Genomic DNA, 16,591 nt, shown 5'->3' on the forward strand with positions numbered 1-16,591 from the left:
AATCACTACAAACGTTATCACTTTCTATGTCAGAGTCAGTATTCAAGGTGCCAAAATAAAACTCTTTATCGTTACTTTCAGATTCGCAGTACACTTCTTTCGGTAACTTTCTTTTTGCCATTTTGGAGTATTATTTTGAAATATCTTAACAAGCGAGAACGCCTAATTACAGTTAAACGTAATTTGTAAAGCTTTATTTGAAATTCTGCGAAGTACCTCCAAAGCTTGTCGATTTCTTCACTCTCAAAAGGCGACTGACTCGCCACGGGGTTTTGCATGGCGAGTGTGGAACGACCGCGTTTGTTTATATTGAGTTTCGATATCTCCGATTTTGTCGGGGCAATGTTTTGGTTCGTGACAAGGTCGCTTAGACACTTAAGAGCCTTCAGAGAAATTATGAACTGATACATGAATGAATAGAGTTAAGATTCGTACAGTTCCTTGCTGTGGTGGCTGAGAGCAGACATACAACCGGAACGGTAAAAAAGCTTTGGTGGCTGAGAGTAGACAAACGACCGCAAAGGGTTAATACTAGAGGCCTGGTGCACGAAATTCGTGCACTGGGGGGGGGGGCCTTCAGCCCAGCCCTCTAGCAGTAAGGGAACCCTTGGGGGATGTCCAAATGATGGCTTAGGCCCGCTCCCCTCAGGGAGAGGCTCAGGGCTTCTGACTGAGCAGCACTACGCCTGTGGGAGCGCACTGACCACCAGAGGGCAGCTCCTGTGTTGAGCATCTGCCTCCTGGTGGTCAGTGCACGTCATAGCGACCGGTCATTCTGCCTTCAGTCGATTTGCATATTAGCCTTTTATTATATAAGAATATAAATCATAAATTTCGGATTCACTTTTATAACCCTTTCCTGGATTTAAAATTCACATTAATCTAGGGCAGTGATGGTGAACCTATGACATCTGTGTCAGAGGTGACACGCGAACTCATTTTTTTGGTTGATTTTTCTTTGTTAAATGGCATTTAAATATATAAAATAAATATCAAAAATATAAATCTTCGTTTTACTATGGTTTCAAATATAAAAAAAATTTCTATATGTGACACAGCACCAGAGTTAAGTTAGGGTTTTTCAAAATGCTGACACGCCGAGCTCAAAAGGTTCGCCATCACTGATCTAGGGTTTAAAAGTAACTTTTAAAAGTCTAAAATATGTATCATTTCTACCAAAAATATCTTCTATATATAAAACCCTAATATGCAAGTAGACCGAACAGCAGAACCACCAAAAAACCGGTCACTATGACGTGCGCTGACCACCAGGGGCATGCGAAACATGGCAGGCATTGGCAGCAGGCGGCAGAGCACAGAACATGGCAGGTGTCAGCCACGTTGGGATGGTGGAGCAGGTGAGCGGGGGCGCCAGACCAAGGCAGGGTGCCGGTCGCTGTCATCGGGCTGAGCCTCTGGTAGTTACTGAAAATCTTTGCTCTTGTGCACTGCGGTCCCGCCTGCTGCTCGCACCCACTGCCGGCCCCACTCGCATCCGCTGCTGGCCCCAGCCCCAATTGCTCCATGCAGTCAGCAGGTGGGAGTGGTGATGGCGGGAGCAGGGCTGCTGGCAGACAGAACACTGGGGACACAGAGGCTAGGCTGAGACCTCCCCCTGTGCCCACCACAGCCTTGCGGCCCCCAGTTCCTTTCAAGGTACAAATTCATGCACTGGGCCCCTAGTAAATTCTATATTTGTGGAAGAAGTATGCCTCAAAGAAATTTAATATATATATATACATATATATATATTAATTATATATATGTAATTAATGAAATAATATATGTATATGCATACATAATATATTTAACTTCTTAATATTAAAATTAGTTTCCATGAAGAGATTCCATTTCACTGAAAAAAAAATGACAATTTTAAATAATCACTGCAAAATGAAATCAAATTATTACAGCTCAGTAGCTTTTTAATAACATACTGGCCACTTTACAAGGGAGCCTCTGTCATCTTTAAAACAAAGTGTTAAAAATCAAACACATTGCTTCTTGGCCTTTTGGCTAAGAACAGGTGAAGTATCAAACACACAAAAAATGAACTTTACACAACTATTGTTTCCCAATACAAATATATTTATATACAAAAATATGTATATATTTGCAAAAATTATTCAGTTGATTGAATATGTCCCATAAAATGCATACTTTAGATGATAGTATAGTATATTTTTAAAAATGCTCATTGCTTTTGATGACTAAGCGTACAGTAAGTATAAAATTTTTCAAAACAACAAATGAAGGAAAATTTAAATAAGAACTAAATGCTCAGTAGAAAAAAAATCCCAAAAGTTAAGGTACCTTTGCTCCTTCAAAAAAATCTTAACACATAATAACACCAGGATAGTTAGTTCCACAGCTGGAAACATCCCTTACAACTCTAAGTATGAGTTTAGACATGCTTATTAGCTTCTAATTGGCTGATCCCTCTAAATGTTTTCCAAGTGATTTACACCTACATGAAAACCCGTTTGAACACAAAGTGTAACATCTAGCTTACAATAATGTTTTACTGACCTACTTCTCTCAGGGGTTGCAGTAGACTGAATATTTGTGTCTCCCCAAAATTCACATGTTGAAATCCTAACTCCCACTGTGATGGTACTGAGAGGCAGGGCCTTTGGGAGATGATTAGGTCATGAGGGTGAACTGGATTAATGCCTTATGAAAAGAACCCCAGAGTTCGCTTGCCCTTTCTGCACCCTGTAGGATTAAATGAGAAATCAGCCATCTGCAACCTGGTAGAGGCTCTTCCAGAACCCACCTCTGCCGGCACCCTGATTGGGCTTCCAGCCTCCAGAAATGAGAAAAATCAGTTTCTGTTGCTTATAAGTCATCCAGGCCATGGTGCTTTGTTGTAGCAGCCCAAACTGATTGAGACAATGATGTAAACCCTCCCAAATTCTCAAGAGGATTGAGACATTAGTTACAACATGAGCTCTAGCTCTGAGAGAAACAACTGTGACTCAAAACCCTGAAGCCAGCTTTAAGAGGCAGTTACCAGAGGAAATAACCAACACAGACATTATTCTCCTGGAGTTAAGAGGCAGCCAATGGTTTACTAAGCCCCATCTATTTTCCATGCCCACCTTATTCTATCTGCTCAACGAGAAAAAGAAGCTCCAGTTTTAAGAAAGGACCTGAGCAGCCCTGGCCGGTTTGGCTCAACAGACAGAGCATTGGCCTGCAGACTGAAGGGTCCCGGGTTCCTTCCCGGCCAAGGGCACATGCCAGGGTTTCGGGCTCCATCCCCAGTAAGGGGAGGCAGCTGATGAATGATTCTCTCTCATCATTGATGTTTCTCTCCCTCTCCCTTCCTCTCAGGAATGAATAAAATAAGATTTAAAAAAATAAAAGAAAGGACCTGAGCAAAAGAGACCACCTGATGACCTCTAACTGCCTGAAGGAAGAGATGAGAGCAGGGCAGGCGACAACTAAGCATAGAAAAAAGGAAGTTGACCACTAGGGAAAGAAGATGCCTCCTATGCAATTTCCCCATCCTCGTGACGTGTATTTATACTTATAGTCATAGTTACACCATTTTAGTAACAACAATGAGGAATGCAGCAGGAGGGTGGTGGTAGAGGATGGTAGGATGGATGGAGGGATGGAGGAAGCTATCCAGTGGCAAAAATTAATAAGTAACTAAGAAGTGGATTAAGGATTTGAATGCCAGTTAGGCTCCCTTAACAGGAAAATGCTTAATTTCCTTACTCTGTCCACCTAAGCCTGATAAAGGATTAAAAAAAAAAAAAAAAAAAGACAGGAAAACGCCAGGAACAAAATATCACCGCAAAGTAGCAATGGAAAAAGCTAAAATCACCTAAGGAAAGGATTAGCTTAGCCAGCTTCTTCGTTCTGTACCTGTACTATGAAGATAAGTGTGTATTTCACCAATTTGAATGTGAATATATATATATTCTGTATTACCTTCTTAATCAAAGCTGAAAAAATGATAAATGGATTTCATATTTATCAAAACTCCTTAAATTAAAAATGACATAAGCCTGGTTCAATCTAGCTTGGTTGAAAAAGAATTGTATATGAACATACAACAAGGAAGGAAGGAGGGAGATCTGGTTTCAGGGAAGACTAGATCCAAGAGCTTGATTTATTTTCTGAATCAGTGGCACCTAGAACAAAGACTGACAGAGAGTCAGCGCTCAAACATTTACTGAATCAGTGAAAATCTCTGTTTATTGGCTTAGCTTCTGTACATCAGAGTTTTTCATGCCAGAAGTGACAGGCAACCTAAAATCACATCCTTCCAATTTCATGCGCCAATTAGCAGTAAGATACCCTTGCTGCTGGTTCCACCTAGAAAAATCCCAATGAATGACTCTCAGTCACCTGCCCAACTGTGTACCAAATATGGCAAGTGGGACACGCAGTATGAGTAGCCTGGGCTGGTAACAGACTTACCTGTGTGGTCATAAAGGAGGGGCTGTTAAGAAAAAAAAAAAAAAAAAGAGGGAAAGGAGGGGAGGCCTACAGAGAACAAAAGTAGAAAGTACGACTGCACCTCTATTTAATGAGACCTTCCTTACCAGCAACCAGAACACCAACAAGCCACTCAACTCAGCATTTCATCAAAGGTTTCAGCCACAGTAAACCCTCCTTATCTAAGTATTCAGTATGTGCCCAGCAAAAATACAAAGATGCACAGAGGCAAAAGCTCTTTATGTTATATTCACTAATGTCCAACCACCTATGAAAGTAATACCTATGCAGACATCCATTCTTATTTCACCCAAGCATCTATCCCTACACATCATGTCATACTATTTTTTGGTCATTCTTACATTTAACTGCAATCTTATAAATAAGAAAGGCTTTCAACAATTTTATTTTTTAAAACTGATACAGGAGAACTACTCAAATTATATGCCAAACCAATGACAAATGAGGACCTGTAAGAATTATTACAATTAACATATGAAAAGAGAAAGACAAAATGGCATTAGGTACTTCAAAAAAGAATGATATAAATATGCAAGAACTGAAAGATGCCCCCTGAAAAAACTGGTAAACTTAAGAATATTTTTGTGAAAATGACCTCCAGGATTATGCTCAAAGGTCAAGCATTAACTGAAGATGTCCATCATGTTATAATATGATTTTATTGAGAAAAATCACAACAAAACCATCACGTATTCATTCATTATTCATTCTGAGATTATGACTACTTGAAATTAAATGTTAAATTGTAGCATATGAGCAACTGACTGAATTTTTATCATTGACTTAATTTTATATAGATAACCTCAAAGCTTTTTTTTCATTTCTGTGAAATACTGTTCATTTTAACTAGATTCATAAACTGGCCTCTTTCCAAGTACTATTTATTTGAGTTGAAGGGGGGTGGGGGGAGCTTGTACATTTCAGAAATGTTTGCTACTACTCTAAGTATTAAAAAAAAATACTTAAGTATCTAATCTGAGCAAGACACTGGACTAAGTTCTAAGATTTGAAGATGAATAATATAAAGGACATTATGCTACTAGTAGCCCTGCGCATGAATCCGTGCGCCAGGTCACTGCGGCCCTCCTATAGCTCTCTACCCACTGCTCTGCCCTCCTGTAGCTCCCCCCCTTCCCTCCCCCCCCCCCCCATCATAGCTTGCTGCCCTGCCCCCTCAAGTTTGTACCTCTCTGGCCCACCCTCCTGCTGATCTGTGATCTGGTTGTGATGCGCTAATTAGCATATTCCTCTCTTATTATATAGGATTTGAGAGGATAAAAACGAGCTATGAAAACATCCAGAGAGTGATTGATGGTGACTAATTAAAACAAAAACAAAAACAGTAAGAGAATATTTTTAATTGAAAAAATATTAACTTTTGTGCTCTTTTGAAAATAAAGCACTTCCTACTGCCATAGCGTTTTCAACTCTTTCCTTAAAATGTATGCTAAGGGGTGACGGTTGAAAGCCATCTTTGATCTAGCTCAACTCTGATTTTTTTTTTTTTAGCTACCAAGGTATTGTGGCAGAAAGATGGAATGGCTTGGCTTAACCAAGAGGACAGAGTAAAAGATAAAGCAGCTATGGACTAGAACCTTTGTTGTGGATCCCCAATTGGCCGTGCCAAGAGCAGATTCATTAAAGCCCCTGATGGTAGCCATTACTAACTGAAGACCAAAAGTGGACACAATCCAAATTAAAACAAACTATGATGCATGCTACAACTTTCAGGAAAATGTATCTTTTGTGAGGCAAGGTAAACAAGTATATATGCCTTCACTGAGGCATACCTGATGGAAAAAGAGGCCAATGTTTGAGACACAGCTCTGTCCCTTACCAACTGTGCCACCTTGAACTTTGTGAGGTTCTCATCTTGAAGAGATAATAACACCACTTATTCAAAATAATTCTATGAAAAATAAATTAGCTGATGCTGTGGTTTTAAAGCTACGTTCCAAGAGACACCAGCCACTGACATTTGCTTCTGAGCTCTAGAAACATTTTAAATATGGTGGAAATATACCAGTAATCCAACTGCTGCATCCCATAAGAGACAGGGTATACTATTAAAGAATAGCTACTGAATTCGATGCAAGTCTAGACCTTGCAAGTAGTATATTACATGAGCACACTGTTCTAAATATGAAAACAGCAGCAGCATCTGATAATGTAGACGATGGAAGCAAATGAGGATGCATACTAATGAGTTAGTTCAGAGGATGAGATAGTGATTTCTTTTTTTTTTCTTTAATATATTTTATTGATTTTTTACAGAGAGGAAGGGAGAGGGATAGAGAGTTAGAACCATTGATGAGAGAGAAACATCGATCAGCTGCCTCCTGCACTCCCCCTACTGGGGATGTGCCCGCAACCAAGGTACATGCCCTTGGCCGGAATCGAACCTGGGACCATTCAGTCCGCAGGACGACGCTCTATCCACTGAGCCAAACCAGTTGCAAACCGCGGCTCACGAGCCACATGCGGCTCTTTGGCCCCTTGTGTACGGCTCTTCCACAAAATACCACGTGCGGGCGTGTGTACAGTGCGAGTGAAACTTCATGGCCCATGCACAGAAGTCGGTTTTAGGCCTGGGCAAGTCTATTTTGAAGAAGTACTATTGATATTTGGCTCTGTTGACTAATGAGTTTGCCGACCACTGGGTTAGGGCGAGATAGTAATTTCTTAAGAAGTGATGGACAAAATGTTAGGAGTCTGTTTTCTTTGTATAACCTATAATAATAAATGGTTAATATGCTAATTAAACCAGACATCGTTCCGGACGAAGCCAGGGCCAGAGGGAAGCCAGGGTCCAGGGTACCTGCCAGCGGCCAGAGGGAAACCCAGGTCCTGGGTGCCAGAGGGAAGCCGGTGCCGGAAGCCAGGGGAAAGCAGGCCTACTCTTGCATGAATTCCGTGCATCGGGCCTCTAGTATATTCATAAACATAAATACAAGGAACACATACTACCCTAAATCAAGTGTTCAAATACACAGAAAGAGGCGAGACTTGTTTTAGTATTTAGTTTTAGCATCTCTAATTATGAAGAGTAAACCAGACTATAGTACTGTAGCAAAAAAATAGGGTAAGCTTAGAACATCATTGGGGAGACAGGAAAAACAAAGATAAGGAAAGCAGCTACCCACAATCTCAGCATACATCACCAAAGTAGGTGATTCTCACGAGTTCACCTGGACCTCTTATAGATCTTAAAGACTTCCACCAAGTACCTTGGTCTACAACTGCTGGGTAGTTGTGATAGGCTAAACAATGCCCACCCCACATGTTCACATCCTAATCCCCAGAAACTTGGAGCATATAACAGCACATGCTAAAAGAAGCTGTGGAGATGTGACTAAGGATCTTGAAATAAGATTAGCCTACATTAGCCAAGTGGGGTTTCAGGAGAGGGAGGATCAGTCCATAGTAGATGTGAGGATGCAAGCAAGAGACTGGAGTGATGCAGGTGAGGAGTCAGGAAGAACTGAGGCAGCCTCTCGAAGTTGACAAAGACAAGGAACTTCCACAAGGAACCAGCCTTGGAGACACCTTGACTTTAGCCCAGGAAGGCTGATTTTGGACTTTTGATCTCTAAAGGGAAGATAAATGTGCGGTTTTAAGCCAGTACATCTGTGCTAACCTGTTACAGCAACCATAGAAAACTAATACAGTGATCTCCTGAATCTACCTGTCCTATTTCTGAAGAGTGGTGGCTTTCTCCTCCTTTCCTGCCTTCTAAACCTCAGGGGCACCCTGGCACAGACCCTCGCAGGGGAGCTGGGGATGAGTCAATGCAGAGGAGTCCTCTGAGCAGGTGGCAGAAGACCAGACAAATCGTTACGGGCCGGGCTGGAGATGTCTCGAATCACTTCCAGTCACATTCCATTGCCCAGAACTTGGTCACATGGCCCTACATGAATGTGGAGGAAGCTGGGAGTACAGTCTAGCTTGTGTCTATGAAGAAGAAAAAACTTATGTAGTAAACAACCCTGGCACACCATCAAAGAATGTAGAAAAAATAAAAGTCTGATAAAAAATATTAAAGCCACAGCCGGAAAGCAACAGCAGTAGCTCTCTAGAAGCTGTTGACAAATAAGTCCAGAGTCACTGTGTATGCACTAACAAAAGTGGCTATTAAAAAGATGTATGCATCTTTCAAACTACTATAGAATAATGCCATATACAGTGTCAATTTTATTATGGCATTATATTTATATCTTACACTATTCAGACTTAGTAATGAGAATGTGAACAATGGATTTCATAATTTACTTTTTATACTATCAGTCTGTTGGCAGGTGAATGAAGGTAAGGTGCTACAACGAATATTTTAAAGGAGACAAGAAATCACTTTTTATTTTAGCTGATAGAGCAATGTGAGCTCAAAAATAATATAGTTGTCTCAACTTAGGTATGCTCCTAATATTCTCTATAATATTAGTGAGCACAACTTGGAAATGTAGGGTTCATTGCTATGAGGTTTACAAAGATCCATAAAAATGAAAAAACTTCTGAACTTACTATTCAAAATAAATAATTTTGCTATTTTGAAACCACAAGTAAATATCTGATAGAACGGTAGTGGTTTATGCTATAATGGGTGGGAGGAGGGAGCATTTCTATAAAATTATTAATTCCTTTTTAATGTATAATTGCTAGTTTCCCCTGTGAAAAAGAAAATATAGTTACTATTCCAAACTTCTTTAACAGTTTAATTGGTATCCTGAGCAAAGCTGGTTCATGGGTTGATGCTCAATCACTGAGCCACATTGGCCAGGCACCTGCCTGGGTTGTGGGCTCAATCCCCAGGAGGAGGCATGCAGGAGGCAGCCAATGGATGATTCTCTCTCATTATTGATGTTTCCATCTCTCTCTCCCTCTCCTTTCCTCTGTCTGAAATCAATAAAAACATATTTTAAAATAATAAAATAATTCTTATCATTTCTAACTACTTATTTTTGTGAATAACTATTTCTTAGTACTATGCAATTTCAGAATTATAAGCTTTATACACTGTCATACCTGTTTATGTTGAACTTTGTAAACTACCATTTAAATATATAGAAAAATCTCAAAAATGTGAGCTTATCCACTTTAGTAGGTAGAATTCTAAAATAATCCCAATGACCCTTAAATAATTCCCTCTCCGTGAGCATGGACAAGATTGTGAATGTGACAGAATAGCACTCCCATAATTATGTTACCTTATATGCCAAAGATCTGCAGATGTCAAGTCCCTAATCAGTTGAGCTATTCAAAAGGGGAATTATATTGGGTGGGCCTAACCTAATGGGCATTTTCAAAGCAATTAAAAATATCAGAGAGGCGATCCTGCTGGCCTGGAAGGAAGCAAGTCACCATGTTTTAAACTGCCTATGGAGGGTGGGTCAAAGAGCCTAGAGAGCATAGCCAGCAAGAAAATAAGAAACTTGGTCCTATGACTGCCAGAAACTAAATTCTGCCACAACCTGAATGAGCTATGATGCGGACCTAGAAGTCCAAATGAGAATCAGCCTAGCGGCCACACCTTACTTTCAGCCTGTGAGGCCCTGAATGGATAATCTAGCTAGGCCATGTTTCTGACCTATAGAAATGAGGAGATTAAAAAAAAGGGATGGGGGGTTAAGTCACTAAATTTGCAGCAATTTGTGATGCCTTGATAGAAAGCTAACATACAAACCATCTTTGTATTTATATCCCATTTCTTAAATGCTCACATGGATTATTCATCTTAAAAGGAGCATATAAGAGTGATGGAGAGATAAATTGCTAAGCAGTTCTATTGGTTCTATTGCTAGCTATATATATACCACACTCTCTAAGAGATGAGATTATTTTAGACCAGGATATTTTATGTACAATCTACAAATAACATCTCAGAAGAAATACATGAGATTACAGTGATTGGTAAATCACCACAGTTCTTAACTTCAGGCAGTAATTCTGTAATGACACCTTGATTATAAGAAAATGCTTGGAAGTTTTTCTCTTCAAAAATCTCTGAAGCCAGAGACTCCTGCCTCATTGTTACTTCTGTTGTTTTTCCAGTTGCTTCTTAGATATGAAAGCTTACTGAAAAGTTTATTATTACCTCTCTTTGTTAATGGTTTTGATCATTTATATGCCGGAATCATACAGTATTAATACATTTTTAATCAGAGAACTATGAATTATTTAAATTCATACTGGCTTATAGCTTATAAAATGATCCACAGCTGAAACAGTCTGTAAGAAATTTAGCTAATGTTGATACTGCTAAACAAAAGGCTGCAATTTGTAAAATATCATGTTACCAAATTTCTACAAGATCATTTAAACAGAAGCAATATTCCATACATCTATGAAATATTGCAAAGGCAAAAAGTTTATCTGATTCATAAAAATGTCATAACATCAGAAAATTGGTTTGAGGCCTTGAAAGCAAGATATAAAAAAAATGAAGGTTACCATTAACTGCTACCAATTTCTCATTTTCAGACTGCAATACTGACATCATATCAAAGGGGAAAACTTATGTAAAATTTTCAAAATCACAACTAATTCCTTATGTATTACATGTCTGTAATGAGTGTTCACTCCCTTAATCTCTCCGTCAGACCCCAGAGCTAGTAAAATGGAAACCATTCTCCTAAACTTTCAGTCGGGGATGAGGGTAGAGTTAGCACCCTCTTACTTCTGTATCGTCCCATAAAAACTCCTGCTCCTTTAGGAGTCATACCTGAAAAACATACCATTATCTAACCTTGTTCAGACACTGTCATCTAATGAACTCTTGGTCACTACCCTTCACCATCCCATTATTCTATTCTGAGTGTTGAGTAAAGTCCACATAAACCATCTCACACCCACCCTTTCAGCTCCATGTCCCCATCAGATCCCACAGTGCACGTCACCACCACCTCAGCCACCCACTCCCAGGGTCTCACCGGCACTAACAATGGATGCAAATTCACATCAGTGCTCTAGTCTAGACTCTAAAGTAGCACAGAGATCCCGCCACGTGGGCACTGAGGAGAAATCCCCATCCGAAACAGGAGGAAGGGGTAGTAACCTGCCTGAGGTGAGGTTGGAGGGAAGCATGTAAGAGGGGTGAGATATGAAACAGGCGAGTTGCACAAAGGCGCACTCAGGAAAAGCACTAAAAGGCAAGCAAAGAACTTGGATTGCACCCTAAGGCATTTCAACCATATTTAAACAGTCCTCCTCAAAGACAGCACTGGTCAGAGAAGTCGCAGGGGGTATCTTTAGCTGAGGTGGGGGTACGGGTGGTGAAAAGAAAGGCACAAGTGAGTAAAGGCTTAAGACTAAGTGAAATGTGCCCACATGTTTGGCCTTGGCAAATAGATGCATACAAATGCTTTAGCTAGTGTTAGGAACTGTAGGAGGCACAATTTGGGAGGGGGGTAAAGATGAAACAGAAACTTACTTTAATGCTTTCTTAATTCATGTAACTGATCATTTTCTTGAAAAAAAGGATAAATTATTATAATAGCTGCTTTTGATGATGGCAAATTCAGTAAGTCCACTGGAAATAATTACAGGATTTGAGCTCTTTTTATATTATCAGAAGTGGTCATGACAGATTAAAACAATTCTAAATGAAGTTGATTAGGTGATAAGTGTTAATGACATAAGAAATAGAAACACCATCAAAATAAAGAAACTCCACGACATACCAGAAGAGCAAATGACATACCACTAAGAGGCTAGTCTCCCACAGTCATATGACAACATGAGTAAGGACTCAAAAATTAGTTTTTAATGACTGTATTCAAAATAATTAAGGAAAGTGACTATAAAAATCTCTAGTCAATTATCTTTGCCTGTTCACTTAACTATTTCTCTTGACTATATTCTTAGAGAATATAAAAAAACTAATTATTTTTTAATGAATGTAAATATCTCCATCAAGAAACACACACACACACACACACACACACACACATATATATACAAAAATCCATACATGCCACCAATTCTTTCATGATGCAAAGTGCAAAATCTCCTACTGGGAAGTTCTCAAACAATGCAAGAGCTTGGAATTCTCATTGTTTTATAATAAAACTAGAGGCCTGGTGCACAAATTTCATGCACTGGAAGGTGGTCCTTCAGCCCATCCTGTGCCCTCTCGCAGTCTGGGACCCCTCACTTCTTACTGCCCACCTGCAGTAGAGACGGGAGAGGCTCCTGCCACCACCGCTGTACTCGCCAGCCACGAGACTGGCTTCTGGAAGAGCGGAGGAGCACACTGACCACCAGGGGGCAGCTCCCGCATTGAGTGTCTGTCGCCTGGTGGTCAGTGCATGTCATAGCGACCAGTCGTTTCACTGTTCGGTTGATGTGCATATTAGGGTATTATTATATAGGAGGATAGGATACTAGACAATTTATTCCAGTAACTATATAATTTACAATTATTATAAAGTCAGTGTATTTAGCAAAATAATTTTTAAGAATATTATCACATTTTAGGACCTCATCATGTATAATGCTTTCATTGAAATGTGGAACATATAATATTAGCTACCAATTATTAATCATCATGTTCTAGACATTGCACTAAGCACTTTAGATAGTCTTATATCGGTATATAAGACTTCGTGCACTACTATTCCCCCCTTTCCTATTCCCACTTCTCTCCCTGTGGGGCATGCAGGAGGCAGCCGATTGATGATTTTCTCTCTCATTATTGATGTTTCTATCTCTCTCTGTCTCTCCCTTCCTCTCTGAAATCAATAAAATATATTAAATAAATAAATAAATAAATGTGACTAAGGTCCATTCTTGATTCCAGGTTCAACTTCAGACATCAGTTTGGCTTCCCCAGAACAAAGGAATACATCATTCATGCCAAGTCCACTCTGGCACATAAGTCAGTAATACGTAATGTAGTAAATGAAATTCTAACTGCCTTACTTTCTGGTTCAATGGTGTCAAACCTTACACTGGGCATGCGGTTCTAAACTCAGCAAAGACAGACATATGGTCAAAAAAGTACCACATTGGTAACCAACCATTTCCCAACATTTCCAATAAAAAATGTTTTTCTTCCACCATTGGAAGAGATCAGTTTTTTAACTGAGTACCAGAGAGAGAACTGGTACCAGAGAGAGAACTCAATGAGTACTAAAACGTCAACTATTTAAGTTGTTATGTTGCTCTTCTTTTCCCTTAAATAAAACAGGTGCATTCTGCAATCATATAATGCAGGCATACCTCAGAGATATTGATGGTTTGGTTCCAGACTACTGCAACAAAGCACATTCTAAACTTTTTGCTGGTGGAGGGGCTTGCCCTCAATTTGTAAAAAATGCAACATCTGTGAAGTGCAATACAATGAGGTATGTCTGTATTAGACTCTCCTGTCTAAAAGAAATAAAAGCAGTTGTGGAAGACAACTATTTTTAATCCTCAACAATTTTCTTCCTAATTTTTCATTTAAAAATATTTTTAATTGAGATGTTATTGTAATGTATAACTATGTTAGATTCACAACATTTTTCATATAAGTATGCATAATTGGAGATGCTGAGATGTTTTGAGGATGTATACTTTTTAGGCCTCTTTTAAAGTTTTTCTTTCAACTGAAAATTACTGTGATCACAGTGTTCTTTCTAGGAGATAAAACAGAATTTCCTCATCGTTTAATTGTCGTCTGCTGTGGTAATCCCCCCCCCCCCCCACACACACACACACAAAATACTACTTTCTTAAGACAGACTATGAAATCTAAAACTCTTGAACCATGGTATATAAATACCAAATGCTAGGAGACATATCTTTAATTTATATGTAAGTACAGTTTTAATTTAACAACGGTTCTTTTCTAAACCTCTCACCAGAACTCCACCAAGAATTTTTTAGGGACCACTTTCATGTTAAAATAAAAAAGTTAAAGGGAGCCCTAACCGGTTTGTCTCAGTGGATAGAGTGTTGGCCTGCGACTGAAGGGTCCCAGGTTCGATTCTGGCCAAGGGCATGTACTTTGGTTGCGGGCATATCCCCAGTGGGGGGTGTGCAGGAGGCAGCTGATCGATGTTTCTCTCTCATCCATGTTTCTAACTCTCTATACCTCTCCCTTCCTCTCTGTAAAAAATCAATGAAATATATATTTTTAAAGAAGTTAAAGGGAAGAAGTTAAGATTGAGTTCAGAGTTGTTTCAGGTAAAGCAAAAGAGAATCAGAATTATTTTCTGTGTGTGGCTGTTTTTTTGTTTTTGTTTGTTTGTTTGTTTTTCACTCTCTCTACCTAGCTATCAAGGAAGTTGTGTAATATTTTAAACCCGAATTATATTTTGAGTCACGTGTAAAACTTCACCAGGAAAAACCATCTTGAATTATATAAAAGAAAATATTCTTACTCCCAGTGATGTACAATTAGAGACCTTACTCACATTTCCAAAATAAGTATTTGTCTGATCCTGAGAGATCCCAGGTAAAGAAGGATGACTGAAATTTGCAAATGACTCCACTATAAACAAAATCAGTTAACTTCAACCCTCGCCCTCATCCAAGTTATTAAGAATCCTAAGACTGAAATCAGGTGATCTGACCTTTACAAAGAAATTTGCATAACTTAATGTGAGGTTACTCTCACAATTAATTATACATTGAGTTCAACATACAAAAAAATAAATAAACATACAGCTACAAAAATGTATAATGAAGAACACAGAAGAGCATACATCCTCATTATGCTCTGTGGCCTCTTGAAGGGGATAAGGAAGGGAGCAGGAGCATAAGCACAAATACATCCCAAAGAGTGTGTTCACGTCCCAAACACTGAAGTGCGTGACGCCGGGGCCTCAAGGTCCTTCTCCAATTTGGGGTCAAAGGCGCCCGGGGTCTGGGAGGCGTGAGATGCCCAGGGGCATCGTCCACGGGGCTTCCTCTCCTGAGAAAGCGCAGGGCCAACCCCACCTCGGAGCCGGTGGGACCCAAAGGCCTCGGCCCCAGGCTCCCCGCCCCCGGGGCCCACCCCAAGGCCAACATCACCCAGGCCTGGCGACTGGGTTGCCTAGCAACGCGCGCGCGCGCCCGCCCGAGCCGGCGGAGGAAGGCCCCGGGAGCCCATCTACCTCTTTCTTCTTCTGTCCTCCCCCGAGCTGGATGCACAGGAGCAGCAGGAGGAGGAGGAAGGGGAAGCTCCCGGTGGGCAGGTGCCACAGCCGCCGCCCCGCCGGCCTGCGGCGTGAAGGAGCGCCCCTGGCACCCATCGCCGCGGGGGGTCTCCTCCACGCTCGGTAACCGTGCGCGCCCAGCTCCGACCGGCGCCCGACAGCGGCCCCGCCAGCCGCCGGGGGGCTCCCGCCTGTGCCCTCCGGGGTGCCTGCGGCTTCGCCGGGGACCCGTGCGGCGGCCGAGGACGCGGAGGAGGAAACTGACAGAGCATCCGGTTCACGGGGAGAGGGGCCCGGGCGCCGGGGATGGGGCAGGAAGTGGGCGTGGCGAGGGGGCGGGGCCCGCGCCCCGCCGTTTCCATGGAGACCCGCGCTGCGAGGGGCGTGCGTCTCTCGCTCCGGGACCGCGCCGGGGGCGGTCCTGCCACCGAGTCCCACGCTAGTCCTAGGGGTCCGCCGGGCCCAGGCGCCCAGCACTACCTGGACCCACAGACGGACCCGTCCCATCGGATGGCGTGGCAGAGCCTTGAGGATAATCAGTCGGGACCTGGCCACTCTAGGCAAAGGCGCCAGCTGGGCCCCTGATGCCTTTTGTAGGGACACAGCTGTGGCTCACCCAGGCGCCTCTGAACCGCCTCTGCCCTAAGCCGCAGCACCTGGGGGCCCAGGAGCCGCCCCCAACTTCACAGCCCTTCCTTGCACCTCCAAATGAGGGGCCAAGCTGCACACCTTCCTCTCATTCGCTCATTAAGCACTCCTGGAGCACCAAGCTGCAGGGCCCTGTACTAGACACTTGCAATGCGGAAGGGAATAGGACGTAATTCAGTTCCTGCTCTCAAATGCTCCAAGAACAACGGCAGCAGACTGTTCATGGATATGTGCTGTGAGCCAAGTACTGTTGCAGTGCTTCCTAGGTACCCTGTATTCCTCTGGTCTGTCTCAAGAGGTTTGCATTTGGATCATGAACACATTTTGATGGTCTGAGGAAGCCAACTGACCCG

General features: G+C 41.6%; 1 protein-coding gene across 1 annotated transcript in view; it reads right to left on the bottom strand.

Annotated features, from left to right (window-relative positions):
- The window catches only part of TUSC3 (tumor suppressor candidate 3), a 112,648-nt gene extending 96,845 nt beyond the window's left edge, over positions 1 to 15,803 (bottom strand). The window contains exon 1 of the mRNA XM_081084238.1: positions 15,549 to 15,803. Within this exon, the coding sequence (XP_080940364.1) occupies positions 15,549 to 15,686 (138 nt within the window). The 5' untranslated portion in view covers positions 15,687 to 15,803. The remainder of the gene's footprint in view (positions 1 to 15,548) is intronic.
- Between the last annotated feature and the right edge of the window lie 788 nt (positions 15,804 to 16,591).

The sequence above is a fragment of the Myotis nattereri genome, assembly GCF_964212035.1.
Source record: "Myotis nattereri genome assembly, chromosome: 2".
Lineage (NCBI taxonomy): Eukaryota > Metazoa > Chordata > Mammalia > Chiroptera > Vespertilionidae > Myotis > Myotis nattereri.